General features: G+C 45.2%; 1 protein-coding gene across 6 annotated transcripts; it reads left to right on the forward strand.

The window, feature by feature from the left end:
* The first annotated feature begins 1,397 nt into the window (after positions 1 to 1,397).
* Mettl21a (methyltransferase 21A, HSPA lysine) lies at positions 1,398 to 11,332 on the forward strand. 6 transcript variants are annotated; one of them, XM_045146805.1, is made up of 4 exons: positions 1,398 to 1,564; positions 2,606 to 2,783; positions 4,938 to 5,049; positions 10,747 to 11,332. In XM_045146805.1, the coding sequence occupies exons 2-4, from the start codon at positions 2,637 to 2,639 to the stop codon at positions 11,142 to 11,144; spliced, it is 657 nt and encodes a 218-aa protein (XP_045002740.1). In that variant the 5' UTR covers positions 1,398 to 1,564; positions 2,606 to 2,636; the 3' UTR covers positions 11,145 to 11,332. The 6 variants fall into 6 exon arrangements, with proteins under 6 accessions (XP_045002740.1, XP_045002742.1, XP_045002745.1 ...); XM_045146807.1 differs by lacking the exon at positions 1,398 to 1,564 and adding an exon at positions 1,830 to 1,899; XM_045146810.1 differs by lacking the exon at positions 1,398 to 1,564 and adding an exon at positions 1,876 to 1,899 and having other exon boundaries at positions 2,611 to 2,783.
* The last annotated feature ends 4,388 nt before the right edge of the window (positions 11,333 to 15,720 follow it).

Raw genomic sequence — 15,720 nt, forward strand, 5'->3', positions numbered from 1 at the left:
GAAGAGCCCTAAAAAGCCCAACCGATCTCCACAAAGCATAATATCCAGGCAAAAACATGCCACGTCAGTCTTAGTCTCTTGACTTGCTGACTCCTGTGTGCAGCGAGCATCTAAGCAACACTTTAACAACTCCAAATCCGGCAAGGTTTCTTTGCCACTCACATATCAGGCATTAGTTCTGCTCCAGCTGGGCACAAGGTGCCAAAGAGCTCCCTAACCTAAGATGTGCAGTCCTGGAGAAGAGCAATGGCACAGCTGTGATGTGCACTCACGTCTGCTCAGAAGTGGCAAATGTTATTTCCACCCACAGTCACCAATAGCCAGAGAACGCCCTATCAACAAGCATGAGCTCAATGGCGGGAGCAGGGACTCCACCTCTCCTGTACCAGACATTAGCCTGAAGGTTTACTAGCTTAAATAACACTTAATTTACCACATGCTCATTTAAATTATTTCACTTATTTGTGTGTGTGAGAGAGAGAACACACACAAGAGAATGCGTATGGGTGCACCAGGGCCTCCTGCTGCTGCTGAATTCCAGATGCATGTGCCACTTTGTGCATCTGACTTTGCATGGATCCTGGGGTACTGAACCAGGGCAGGCTTTGCTAGCAAGTGTCTTTAACCACTGAGCCATGGTCCCAGCCCCACATGCCCTTGTCCTTCTCTCCCATTTCCCCCCCCCAAATATTCAAAGGGAACCACTGGTTGGTTTGTTCAGATAAAGTGTGAGCTGTTTAATGTCCACATTGGTGCGTGTGTGTGTGTGTGCATGCACACACCAACTTCCTGTGAAGACTGGTAAAAATTACAACACCCGGAGCGGTGGAGGGGTTGAGAAGGTATTTTGAAGTCCTATGTATGTGATTCCAGTGGAAAGAGAGAACAGGGGGAAGGAACAGCCAAGGAGCCAGATTTTCCTGGGATGCAGGTAGGTCAACCCATTTGAAGTGCTGGATGCCGAATTTTTAAGGTTTCTCTGTTCCTGAAGCTCACACTTTTTCTTGGGCCTAATCACTTTCCAAGGGACAATGATGGGTAAGAAGACATGGGGAAACATGGGACTTTTTTTTTACACATGCATGTAGTATGTACTCATGAAGTCAGCATCTCTCTCTCCTTGTGGAAAGAAAATGGAATTCAACAATAAAGGAGAGACGAGAGGCACAAGCAGCACAGGGCTATCGAGGAGGTAAGAAAAATGGAGCTACGAAGAGAAAACCAGTAGAAACGTTCTCACTGGAGGTCCTCCCAGTGCACTTGTCACCTTGGCAAGCAGGGTCCCCAGAGCCTCCTGCCCGTGGCAGAAGCGGCGAGGCCCGGGGCGCCCCCTGCCGGCCGGGAGGGGCGACAGCGGCAGTCAGCGCTCTCAGACGCCGGCGCCATGTGCCCACTGCGCCACGGGGCCCAGCGATAGACGCCCGGCTTCGGACCTACTTTGGTGACAAGGGACGGAAGGATGGCCACATTCTCGGGGGCCAACTTCCTCCTCCTACCCACAGGCCACCGAGGACCGACCACACGCACCAGCGCCGCTCCCTTTCCCGTTCCGAGAACAGTCCAGGTACACTTCCATCTCCTGGCCTCGCGTTCTCCCGCCCCGGCCTTTGAGCTGAGAAAACAGATGAGAGCGCCCCAATACCGTGGGGCGCTACCCCGAGGGGCCCCGAAACCCAACAGCCCCGTAAATGACCTGCCAGCGACGACGCCCCGACTCCCACTGCGCCGGGCGCTTCCTTCCCGGAAAGGAGGGAAGGGAGGAGCACCGGAAGCGCGCGTCCGCGGGCCCGCCTCCGCCCGCAGGGCTTCTGCCAATCCAGCTTGAAAGGCGGAGCTTTCCGCGGCCAATCCGGAGGCGGGCAGTACGGCGCGTGTGCGGCGCGAGGCCGCGTCCAGACCGTAAGTACCCGCGTGGCTGCGCCTGGGGTTGTGCGTGCACGCCGTCTTGCCCGTGCCTTCTGCCTTGGGTACGACAGCGGTTCACGAAGGCCCCCGTGGACTACCCTCTAGACCTCTGTGCCCGTCCTTAGGCGGTTCCCGGAGCTCCTAGGGTCTCGGGGGAGGAAGGCGCGTCCTTAGGAGGCGGAGGCCGCGGACCCGCCCACCCCAGGTCTCCCCGGGCCCCACGGCCGCGCTCTCCTCGAGCGGCCCGGAGCCCACGGGTGCGGTGGACTTCCAGCCTCCAGGGTGGCGCCACACCCACCGCACCCAGCCTGTCGGGATGCAGGGGCAGGACAAACTATTAACGCAGAATTAGCGTAGATTCGGTGCCCTCGTCACCACTGAACGTGGTGGTCGATGTAGCATCTCCGAATCCACGCAGGCTAAGTGGAGTGTGCGGGGCATCCTGCGGGCGTTGGAGCGTTCCGGTTTTTTTTTTTTTTTTTTTTTTGTTGTTACTTTTTTTGCCTAAAGATACCAGTTGACAGGAACGCAGCCAAATCTCACTTCCCCCAATATTTGGAAGAGCGGTGCTGAAGGAATCACAGTAACCTCGACTCCTTTCCTTTCTTTGGAGCTGGTAAAACAGCCTCAGCAGTCCTTTGAAGTTACTTGAAATATAGTTCATATTCTAGCCACAGTGTGACTCCAGATTCTCTTGCAGGACAGGTCTCAGCAGGGGCCTGGGCTCAGAAATGGCTCTGGTACCCTATGAGGAGACCGCGGGAATGGGGCTCCAGAAATTGCACAAGCCTCTTGCCACCTTCACCTTTGCAAACCACACCATCCAGATCCGGCAGGACTGGAGGCAACTGGGGGTCGCCGCGGTGGTTTGGGATGCGGTAAGCAAGCCCCTTCGAAAACTTCAACAATTCGAAGATGAGCTTTTATTTTAGAACAGCTCTACTGGGAAATAATCCATGCACCATACACTTCACCTATTTAAACCACACAGGAGGAATGTTTCCCAGTAAATTCATAATAGTGTAACCACCAGTACCTCAATTGAAAATTGTGTCACCTCCCTAAAACGTGTCCCCATGCATGCATTTGTAGTTGGGGTTGGGATGGGGGACATCACTGAAAGCTGAAGTCTGACGTGGTTTGCCAGTGTTATGCAGTGGGTAACAGAAGACAAAAGCAGCAGCTTGGGACATTGATTAGGTTAAAAATATTGCACAAAGAGGCAAAAGCCAAAATGAGCATCATGCTTTAACTTTTTCACAGTTGCAAAACAGTTACAAAATCATGATGGTTTTTCTACTTCTGATCGTGACTTGGTTCACACTCTGTTCACACTGAATAAATGATTAGCATAAGTACAGTTTTACATCAATAACATTGTATTGGGATGGAAACTGTATTAGTTACCTTCTTGTTACTGGGACAAGATACCTGACAAAAATCAGCTTAAGGGAGGAAGGGTTTGTTGCAGCTTGGTGTTCAGGTTGTAGTCCATCACGAAAGGGAAGGCATGGCTGCAAAAGCTGGCCAGTCATGCAAACAGTGAGGACGCAGAGCAGAACCATGGGTGCTAGTGCTCAGCCAGCTTTCTCTGTTAAAAATTATATATATGTATGTATGTGTGTGTGTGTATATATATACACACTCATATATATTTATATATATTTGCAAGCAGAGAGAAGACAGACAGAAGGGGCACTCCAGGGCCTCCAGCCAATGCAAGTGAACTCCTCTGGTCATTAGGCTTTGCAGGCAAGTGCCTTAACCACTGAACCATCTTGCCAGGCCAGCTTTTTCTTTTTAATGCAGTCTAGGAGCCCAGCTTAGGGGGTGGTGTCACCCACAGCTAGGGTGGGTCCTCCCACCTCAACTAATCTCATCTAGAAAAGCCCTCACACATGTGACCAGAGATTTGTTTCCACCGGTGATTCAAAATTCTGTCATGCTGACAAACATGGATTAATTATCAGACAGACATCTAGGAACAAAAATATTAACATATTCTAATCTTTTAGCACCACTTCTAGGAATCCAGTCCAGAATGAGGGCATGAAAACTATTTCCATAATAATAATGATAAATAATAATGAAGGGATTGCCCCCTAAATGCTTCCCAAGAAGAACTGCCAATTATAGATTATACTATATAGTTATGCAAACCAAGTTATGGTAAGAATTATGGAATTAAAGCAAATGCTGACTCCAAACTTTGATTGAAACTTATCTCTATGGGGCTGGGGAGTTTGCTCAGTCATTAAAGGGCTTGCCTTGCAAGCATGAGAACCTGAGTTTGATTCCTCAGGATCTACATAATGATGCTGCAACTGGTGGTATGTGCCTGTGATCTCAGTGCTGGGGAGGCAGGTCCCTTCAAGTTACTGACCAGCCAGTCTAACCTAATTGGTGAGATCAAGGCCAGTGAGAGAACTAGGCCAAAAAAAGTTGGGCAGCATTCCTTAGGATGACACCTAAGGTTGTCCTTTAACCTACACATGCATGCACACACACGGACATAAAAAAAAGACTTACTTTCTGATGTTCAGAAGACAAGGCTAGGGTCCCTGTGGGCAGTGACTATCAGTGGAGCAGCTCAGGGATCCTTGAAGCTTGCCCTGCACTTCGTTCCAAGGACGTGGTCTTGGCTCAGGCACTGCACATTGTCTAAAAGAAAATCAAAGATTTTGTCACTTCAGACAATGAAATGTTGTAAACTTCAGCACAAAACTGCTATGACATAGGAAAAAAAAATTAATCTATGGTCCAGAGGACGCCTTGTACCTCTGTCATCTCTAAGAAGGGGCTCTGGGTGTACGGCGTCCATGCTTGCACTACAAGGTCACCTTGCAGCAGCTAAGTTCCCAAGCATGTTGGGTAGTGGGAACCTGCAGTGTGCAGCAGGAAGTAACCCGTGTGTGTGTGTGTGTGTGTGTGTGTGTGTGCAGTCTCTTCCTGCTAACGTAGCTGAGCTGAAACCCTACAGTTCTGGAAGCACTCACTGACTTTAATCATAATCACACTGTGTTTTCACTCAGGCCATCGTTCTTTCCACATATCTGGAGATGGGGGCCGTGGAGCTCAGGGGCTGCTGTGCCCTGGAGCTAGGTGCTGGCACCGGACTAGTGGGTATAGTGGCTGCCCTGTTGGGTGAGTGCGATGTGCTGGCTCATTTCTTAGTGAATGGAACTCGTTGCCAGGTGCATTTGCTGATCGCTGCTTTTTTTTTTTTTTTTTTTAGCATAAAACTTAGGGTTGAGTTTCCTCTAACTGAGCTAATTTCTCTCCCCTGTGCTTACAAGTTGTGGTGCAACGGCTGGTGCTCTCAACTCTTGTGGCTAACAGTAATTTCTTCTTGCTCTCTTTCTCGTGTTATTCATAGTTCTCTGAGTAAATCACCTTTCTCCCTTTGATTCTATGAAAATCAATATCATAGGTGATGTCAAGGTAACTTATTTTAAGGACAAAAATCTATTTATAGTTTCTATGGTTTAAGATGCTTAGATCATATTGTCACATTTAACCAAATAAGGCAGGAGGAGCAGACAGTTGTTCACTGCTAAAGAAACTGCTGGTTTTTCTCTTCTAGGAAGGATAGGTCTCTATAAACCAAGCATGTCCAGCTTGTGGCCCGTAGACCCTAGATTAGTTTTGAATGCAGCCATACATATTTGTAGCTGATGTCATGTCACAGTGTCAGAGTTTGGACACCTCTGCTAAACTTTATGCAGTCTAAAGTACACACTGACATCTTAAGAAATTGTATTAATGGGGCTTGCTTGCAGAGTCTGATGGTCTGGGTTTGATTTCCCAATACCCCCATAAAGCCACATGCACAAAGTAGCTCATGATCTGGAATTTGTTTGCAGTAGCAAGAGATCCTGGTGTACCCATTCTCTCTTGCTGTCTTTCCTTCCCTCCCTTTCTAATTGATACAAAAATTCACATTGATGTTAACACAGGCTTTGTCTGATACAGACATTGATTTAGGCTTACAGGGTTTATGAGCGGTCTCACGATGTTGGCCAGATTGGCTTCAAACTCAGTCTTTTCCCCACCTTCTGGATAGCATTACAGGCCTGTTTCCCCACTGTTCTAGAGCATTTTAAAATTATGTTTGTTTGTTTGTTTTATTTGCTGTTGGCTTCTTTTGATTTCTTGTGACTTCTTCTGACTCATATTGAGAAAGAGGTAGCTTTTTTAGGCAGAAATGTCCCTAAATCTTCCCTGATAATCTCTGCTTTACTGGAGATCAGAGAATAATTGCTCCTCTCCTCTCTTTCTTTCCAGGCTGACCTGGAATTCACTGTGTAGTCTCAGAGTGGCCTTGAACTCTCAGCAGTCCTCCTCTCTCTCTCTCCTGAGTGCTGGGGTTAAAGGCACACACTACCACGCCTGGCTCCTCTCATTATTTCTTGACTACAGGAACTACCTAGACCTGTTTTTTCAATAAATATTTTTATTTATTTATTTGCAAGCAGAGAGAGAGAGAGACAAGAGGAGAGCTAGAGAGAGAATGGTCATGCCAGGTCCTCTAGCCTCTGCAGAGGAACTCCAGATGCATGTGCCACTTTGTATACCTGACATTACGTGGGTACTGGGGAATTGAACCTGGGTTGTTAGACTATGTAGGCAAGCACCTTAACCAATAAGCCATCTCTCCAGCCCTAGACTTGCTTCTCCATAAACATTTATACCTGAGCCTCCTCCTGGGAGGGAGCTCTCCTTTCCTAGAATTTAAATCTGATTCTGGCATTATGGTTGGTTAAACTCAGCCCCCAAACTTGCTTCATGGCTGTCCTCTTCTGAAGCCAGCCCCTAGCCCAGACCAATCAACACTCACTCTGGTTACCTAAGCCTGAAGGTAAGGCACACCTCAGTGAGGCTATAAATAGATGCTTAGCAGGTGAGCAGGCCTGTCTTTGCTGGCTGTTCATCTCTCCTGAACTTCCAGGTCCTGGTAAGCTTCCCTCCAGCCCTAGTCCCGCCTGGGCTCTCTACCCTCCTGCCTGCCACATGATGAGAGCTCTCTGCACTCTCTTCTCTTTGCTCTCTAAATCCCTTTTCATATTTTAGGCCCATGCTCACACCCCACAGAGGTTCTCACGGAGGTATATCCTTTTTCCCTTCCTTGGTTCGTGGTCCTTCCCTCTCCCTCATATATTCCTGAATAAAATTGTAATATTTCATAAATCATCTTTTTCAGTCTGGTTTACTCAATTCTTTGGTAAAAAACAGACACAAACTCAGGGTTTGTAGTTCAAGGTTCTTCCTGAACTCCAAAACCCCATTACAATATCGTTCAAGTTATCCAACAATATAAGGATAGACCAGGGCTGGCAAGATGGCTTAGCAGTTAAGGCATTTACCTGCAAAGCCAAAGGATCCTGGTTCAATTCTCCAGGACCCATGTAAGCCAGATGCACAAGGTGGCACATGTGTCTGGAGTTCATTTGCAGTGGCTGGAGGCCCTGGCGTGCCCATTCTCTCTCTCTCTTTCTCTCTCTCTCTTTCTGCCTCTTTTTATTTAGACCAGCTTCTAAGATGCCATACACCACCAATAGGGGCCCCTCATGGTAAGATACTACATACAGCCCACAGGGGATTACATGATACATCTGATCAATTTAAGACGTTGTTAAATGAATGGTGAATAGAGTAAGTACCTTGCTGTAGATTACAGACCTTTGGATTGTGGTTAGACTTTGAGTCTAGCACCCCCAGCTTTGTGGCTGCTGTCTTCTCCATCTCCCCAGTACTGGCGTGGGCCCTTACCCCATCTTCCTGCATGCTTGCAGCTGCCCCCCACCCCCTCAGCATTGTCTTCTCAGGCACTTTCTCAATAGCTGCCAGATGTCCATTTGTGCAATCACCAGTGGGTCTGTGTGTAAATATTCCTGTTGCTTTCCGTTACCATCTGCAGACCACATCCCAGGCTTCCCAGCAAGGCTTTGCAGTCTTACTGTGCCTGACTCATGAGTGGCTCTTATGCTTTTAAGAAGCTCCCAGGAACCCCACTGCTCAAGCCCGTGCCTTTTAGCCTTGAACTTGCATGCCCTTGCCTCCCTCCCTGGCTTAGGCTGTGTCTTGACTGTAAGCTTAGTGTTCCCTTCCTTTGCCCTCTGCTCCTCCTGAGGAATTTCTCCTCTGTGACCACATGATTTCCTCTGCACATCCATGTTCCTGTTACTCTGCATCACAGCTGTACCCACATATCTCCCTTGTGAGACTGGCTGCAGGTAAGGGTTTTTTTCTCGCCTTCGAGTCTCAAGCACTTGAATGCACTTGAATGTTTGACCAAAGCAGGGCAGTGTTTACAAGAGTAAACTCTTAAGTCAGTGCGGCTGCTGTGTTCTTCCTGATACAGTCTTGTATGAACTAAGTATTGTCTCACCGCCCTCCTTATCCACACAGTCATTTTATCACCACGCCCTTCCTTCCTTATCTTACTAGGATAAAAACAACCGAGGATAAAGGCAGCGCTCCCACTCCCGGTCCTGGGCCTCTGCTGACCCAGCTGAGAGTAGCTAGAGGGGGCACTGCTGTGCACGTCCCCTGCCTCTGGGTACTGGTAAGAAAAAACCAGAAAGGCTGTAATTTTCATTATCAGAAGAGATGAAAACTGTCAATGAATTCTGCTGTCTAAAACAGTGAATGGTTCAAAGTGGTAGGTCCAGGCTTGAAAAACCTGACAGTTTTAGGCATATTTTTAAAAATGTTATGTATTTACTTGAGAAAGAGAGGGGGAGGGAGAGAATAGGTGTGCCACAGCCTCTAGCCACTGCAGATGAACTCCAGATAGCATGTGCCACCATGTATATCTGTCCTATGTGGGTTCTGGGAAAACAAACCTGGGGTTTGCAAGCAAATGCCTCAACCACTAATCCATCTTTCCAGCCCATTTTTAAGTATTTTTTTCAATGTCACACTCTAGGACTAAAATGTAAGGTGGAACCACCTCATATCTAGATAACAAACCATGAGCATAAGCTTCCATCGAAATGATTTGGAATCCTGTGGGAGATTATGAACTAAAAAAGTGGTGCACACAAGTGCCATTTCTCTGAAATAAGAATGATTGCACTTTTTATAGATGAACATGTTAGTGTTATATGTATATTTTACCTTTAGGGTAGCTATACTTTGCTCTTCTATTTTCCATGTTGGTTAAAAAAATCAGATCTGGGCTGGAGAGATGGCTTAGCGGTTAAGCACTCGCCTGTGAAGCCTATGGACCCCGGTTCGAGGCTCGGTTCCCCGGGTCCCATGTTAGCCAGATGCACAAGGCGGTGCACGCATCTGGAGTTCATTTGCAGTGGCTGGAAGCCCTGGCGCGCCCATTCTCTCTCTCTCTATCTGTCTTTCTCTCTGTGTCTGTCGCTCTCAAAAAAAAAAAAAAAAAAAAAATCAGATCTTCTAGGGGCTGGGAAGGTGGCTGACAAGTAAGAGTGTGTTTTGCCACTATGAGGACCTGCGTTCAGAGGAGGGCAGTGCGCGCCTGTGATACCAGCATTGGGAAGGTAGAAAGAGGAGGATCCCTGGGGCTTACTAACTGAATCTGCGCATTCCAGATTCAGTGAGAGAGCCTCTCTCAAAAATTAAGGAAGAGGGCTAGAGCGATGGCTTAGCAATGAAGGCACTAGCCTGCAGAGCCTAAGGACCCATGTTCAACTCTGGATCCCATGTAAGCCAGATGCACAAAGGTGAGGCAAGTGCAAGGCCGCACATGCCCACTGGGTGTTGCAAGTATTTGGAGTTCAGTTGCAGCGGCCGAGGCCCTAGTGTGCCAATTCTCTCTCCCTCCCTCCCGCTCTCTGAAATAATAATAAGGTAGAGAGCAACTGAGGAAGATAACCATTGACCTCTGGCCCCAGAGAGGTTGCAATATGAAAACTTGCTATGGGCTTTCATGCCTAGTCAAGTCTGGGGTACACTGTCTTAAAATACAGTGCTCGGGAACCTTCCTGTGAATAGGGTCACTATGATCCTGAAAAAGATGTGCATATTTACCAAGCACAGAAGAGCCCACTTCTGCTCCCACATACAAACATGCATGCATGCACATATGTTCAAAAGTTCGTCTTATACTTTATTGTCAGTAGTCCACAAGAAGCTCATTAGTCAAACGTCCCATTACTTTTCTTCACTGCATAAAGAAGCAACACTTAGAAAACATGATCTAGCTTTTTAACCTATGTTATTTTAATAATACACAGTAACTCAGAGGACAATTTTTTGTGACCATATATGTACTATATAAGCATAGGTCAGCTGCTCCCAAACATCACAGGAAGTACATTGGAATTTCTTTGTAGCCAGTTTGTCTCTTCTGTGATTTTGTTTTAAACAAAACCCCCTGAAGTAGTATCTCTCTCTCTCTCTATCTCTCTCTCTCTCTCTCTCTCTCTCTCTCTCTCTTTCTTTCTTTTTGTTTTTGGTTTTGGATCTTCTCATCTTGGTAGTCATGTCTTACTCCCAGCTTTTTCATTCTTGGATTCTCTTTTACCCTGCGCTCTGCTGATTTGAAGATGGTGGCTCAGCGAATCAAGTTGGGCTCTGCTTGCTGAATTCCCAGACCTCAGTTTGTGCCTCTCAGTGGCTGGAATCTATGAGCACAACTTGAACAACGAGTAGGAGTGCCTTAGAGGAAGCTGAAGGGTGATTGTGACCAGGAGGCAGTTCAGTACAGCAGGACTGCTGCTCGGGTCCTACCTAGCCACCTGTCTGGGAGGGCAGGGATTCTGAGGGCACCTGGGCACCTCAGTACACTCTGGTTAACTCCCTCTTGCCTAGTGCACTAGAGTTATACTGATGTTCACCTCACTTTCTCTTTGTCCCACCTTGTAGGTGCTCATGTGACTATCACGGATCGCAAAGTAGCATTAGAATTTCTTAAATCGAATGTTCAAGCCAACTTACCTCCCCATATCCAACCCAAAGCTGTGGTTAAGGAGCTGACCTGGGGACAAAATTTGGGAAGTTTTTCACCTGGAGAATTTGACCTGATACTTGGAGCTGATATCATATATTTAGAAGAGACCTTCACAGACCTTCTTCAAACACTGGAACATCTATGTAGCAGCCACTGTGTGATTCTTTTAGCTTGTCGGATACGCTATGAACGGGACAGTAACTTCTTAGTGATGCTGGAGAAACAGTTTACTGTGAACAAGGTCCACTATGACCCTGAGAGAGATGTGCATATTTACAAAGCACAGAAGAGAAAACAGAGAGAGGATTTATAGTTGTCTGTATTTTATAAGAATGTTGTCAGTAAGTGGTCATCAGTTAAAGACTAAAGACTAAGACTAGGAATCTAACTTTATTAATAAAATGACTTACTGTGGCTGTCTTTCCAGTCAAAGCTGCTTGAGGGACCACGGACATGGAGCCTACTAAATCAGTGAACATTAAATATGCGTATGTGATCTGGCGTATGGTGTCCTGGCTCCTTCCTCTGGATGGACAACATGCCATTGATATAAAGGCATGGTGGGAAGTTGTCTAAGTGAGTGAGCTTGCTCTGGGGAGGTGAAGCCATGCGTTCTGGGATGTATACTGTTCGTTCCAGTTTTTTAATTTTTTCTTTCTTTTTTTTTTTTTTTGGTTTTTCGAGGTAGGGTCTCACACTAGTCCAGGCTGACCTGGAATTCACTCTGTCATCTCAGGGTGGTCTTGGAACTCACTGCAATCCTCCTACCTCTGCCTCCTGAGTGCTGGGATTAAAGGCGTGCGCCCCCACGCCCGGCCAGTTTTCTAACTTTTCTGAATGCAAACAGCTGTTTAACAGCATAGATTCCCTGACACTGAACTATTAAGTGTTAAAGTCAAGTCTTTTGCTCCATTTGTTAGTGTATTTTGAGACAAGGTCTTATTATGTAGCCCTGGCTGGGTCTAAAACTTGCTATGTAGATCATGTTGGCCTCAAATTTGTAGTAATCCTCCTGCCTCTGTCTCCCGAATGTTAGGATTACAGGTATTAACTATATTGTCTGCATTTCTATTTAGTTCTTTTTGTTGCTTTTCCCCTATTTTTGACATTTTCATGCATATAGTGTGTTTTGACTTTATTTCCCACAATTATCTTCTCTTGTCCTCTTCCCCTTTCCATTAGCACCTTCTCCCTCACTCATCCTCACCTGTCATGCTTTTTTTTTTTTTTTTTAACCCATTGAGTTAAGTTATAGTTGTTTGTGTTCTTTAATTCTTAAACACTTTTTGGTGTTTTAAATTAGGATGAGTTTTCTGGGATTTCATATCATGCCTTTGGCTTTTTTTTTGAGATAGATAAGGTTTCACTCTAGCTCAGGCTGACCTGGAATTCACTGTGTAGTCTCAGATGTAGTCCTCGGGGAAGCCTCAAACTCTTGCCATCCTTTTAGCTTAATTTCAGGTTTAGGTATATAAACAAAGGAATAAGTAAAAAACATTGTTTTAAAATATTTTTATTTATTTATTTGAGAGAGAGAGAGAAATAGGCAGGGAGAATGGGAGGGAGGGAGGGAGAAAGAAATAGTATGACTGTCAGGACCTCCTGCCACTGCACATGAACTCCAGACACTGCTTACTTGGGTACTGGGGACTCAAACCTAAGGCTGTCAAGCTTGGCAAACAAGCGTCCTTAACTGCTGGGCCATCTCTCCAGCCCACATTTTAGGTTCTGAGAGAATCTAAAATCTTGAAATGCTTTCTTCAAATCAAAAGCTGTGCTTTCTCCCCCTTCACCATACTGTTTTTCATTTTTTATACATGTACTTTCCCTAGGTTTTTCCTGTCTCTCTATAATATATAGGGAATCAGTTGTAAAGCATTAAGGAGAAATGGCTCAGCGATAAAGAGCACTTTCCTTGGAAGCATGAGATCAGTGATTGGGCTTGAGACTGTCTGAGTTTGATTCCCCAGCACCCATATAAACATGTGGGTATGGTCACTTGTTTCTGTTAGCCCAGTCTGGTGGGGAGCAGAGACTAGAGAAGGGGCTCTCACAGTGGCAAGCTCCATAACCAGTGAGGTACTCAAGGAAGTAGGTAGCTGAGCTCAGGTCATCAGGGGCATTCTTGACATTCTCCTCTGTCCTTTGGGCATGTGAGCACAGGGTACCACACCTACACACACATGGCATATATCACACAAAGCACACCATACACATCACACACAAGTTAAATCTCATCTTGAGCAAGGTTAGCTTCTGCAGTATAAGCCCCTTCTGTATTATGCCTACAGGGGCTCATTCAAACTGTGGGAGGGCTCAGAATATTTCCACTACCTTCTTACTTTTCCAGAATACACTAAACACACATCATAATCAAATAACAAAAAGCAGCAGCCAGGCATGTGGACGTACATCTTTAATCCCAGCACTCAGGAGGCTAAGTTAGGAGGATCTCTGTGAGTTTAAGATTGCCCTGAGACTACATAGTGAATTGCAGGTCAGCTTTGGCTAGACTGAAAACCTACCTGGAACAAGCAAACAAAAAGATACATATTTCATTTAGAGGTTATTGCTTTCCAGTTTTTTGTTTGGTTTGATGGTACATCTGTAAATATACACTGACCTACATCTCTGGCCAGAGCACTGGTTTGGGTTAAATGATTGCTACATTTTTAAATATAATTTACTTACTTGAGAGACAGAAAGAGGCAGATAGAATGGGTGCGCTAGGGCCTTCAGCTGCTGCAAATGAACTCCAGACACATGTACCACTTTGTTTATCTGGCTTACATGGGTTCTAGGGAATTGAACCTGGGTCCTTTGGCTTTTGCAAGCAAGTGCCTTTACCACTAAGCAATCTCTCTAGCCCATTACTACATTATTTTATGACGAGCTCTTGTAGACTTTTTTATGAATGAAGTCATCATACGTGAGCTTTTCTTTTTACAATGTAAACCTTTAATCAATAGCTTAAGCAAATTAGACCCTAAGAACAGCATAACCTAATAGGTAATAGAAATACATTTGTCTTATAAAATACTGAAGAGAACTTAAACATTTAAAAAATATATTTATTTAAGAGACAGAGAATGAGAATGGGTACTCCAGGGCCTTCTGCTGCTGCAAACAACTTCCAAATGTGCCATTTTCTGCATCTAGCTACATGACTACTGGGGAATTAAATCCTGGTCTTCAGTCCTTGCAATCATCTTTAACCATGGAGCCATCTCTCCAGCCCTAAACCTTTTAATACATAATTTGAATGTTAGACTACCTAACAATGCCATTTTCTCCATATATTTAAAATGATAGTTTTACTTCAATAAAAGTACACTAAAATTGTGAGCTTTTGGTGATGTACAGTTCAACCCAGTTCTGGCAAGTGCACAGGAAAACACAAGCTTCCTGAATCCATGAAATACTAACACTATAGTATAGCCATGGGAGACCTCCAAAAAGAATTAAAATGAGAGCCTGTCAGTATCATGAGAGTATCAGCTGTAATGAAATCTGAGGGCTAATTAGATATGTTGTAGAAATGTTAACTGAAATTCAGATCTTTTGAGATCTCTGACTTTGGAGGTGGGGAGCTTCAGTAAGACTGTTTTACCAAGTGAGTTAAACTGTTACGGGGTTTATATATTACATTTTCAGAAAATACTAAGAATCAATAAAATCTGAAAGTTTTAAAATTTTTGCTCTACAAATAAAACATACAGAAATAGTTAGGGTGTCTAAGTGAAAAATAAATGATTTTATTGGTTTGGGGTTTAGAATGTTGTTACAGGTCAGGTTCCCTGGAAAGAGACACTGAGATTAAATCATAATCCTGATGTGGTGTTGCCCTGGGCTGAAGAGAGCGCCTGGAGGTGACTGCAGTTGAGTGGGCCTCTACATTGCCAGAAGCTGGACCTGAGTAATCAGAGGTGTGTGTGGGGGGGGGGGGGTACGGAGAAGTGAGTGCTTGAGTAGTATGCCAGTGTCCATGACAAATGACAATGAAATTAAGACATGATTTTCACTTATGCTCAAAACATGAATTCATCCTTTAAATGTACCTTTTAGGTATCTTGTCAAGTTAAAGATAGAAACCTAGTCCAAACCTATTGTTATTTCTTTCAAAAGTAATGCAGTTAATTAATCAAGTGGGCACTGGTAACTTTTCTCCTAGTTTTAAACACTGCTGCCAAGATGCTATGTTAAAGTCTGAGTGACACCATATACTTAGAACTGCACTAGAAAGTGGAGTGCTGTTTTCTAAGTAGATTCTCATAAAGGCAGTGTGTATTAATAAAGGTAGTATGTGTTAATAAAAGCAGTGCCTGTTAACTTCATGACTGAACTACCTGAAGCCTTAGTACATCTTATCTAACAGGACATTTATTCCTTGCCACAATCAGGATTATAATCTATCAAAATAGATGAAATGAACTGAATGTTAGTTTGAGGAAAAATGTTTTTTAAAATACTTCAAAAATTTATTTGAGAAAGAGAGAATGAATGAGCACACCAGAGCCTCTAGTCACTGCAAATGAACTCCAGACACATGTGCCACCCTGTCAATCTGCATCTGGCTTACGTGGGTACTAAGGAATTGAACCTGGGTCCTTAGGCTTCACAGGCAAGACCTTTAGCTGCTATACCATCTCTCCAGCCACCCCCCAGCCCCTTGTTTTGACAGAGTGGGTAGGCAGAGTTGGTGAAGTTAGACAACAGTACTGTACGGGGTTTGGGGTACAGCTGAATAGAATTTTTGTGTAACATGAAGCCCTGAGTTCAATACCTAGCTCTACAGTAAAACTGAACCCCACTTTGTTTAAAAATATGGGGGGTGCTAAGGATGTAGGACAGTGACTGAGCACTTGACTAGTGTGTATATGGCCCGGGCA

Source organism: Jaculus jaculus, chromosome 4 (assembly GCF_020740685.1).
Source record: "Jaculus jaculus isolate mJacJac1 chromosome 4, mJacJac1.mat.Y.cur, whole genome shotgun sequence".
NCBI lineage: Eukaryota > Metazoa > Chordata > Mammalia > Rodentia > Dipodidae > Jaculus > Jaculus jaculus.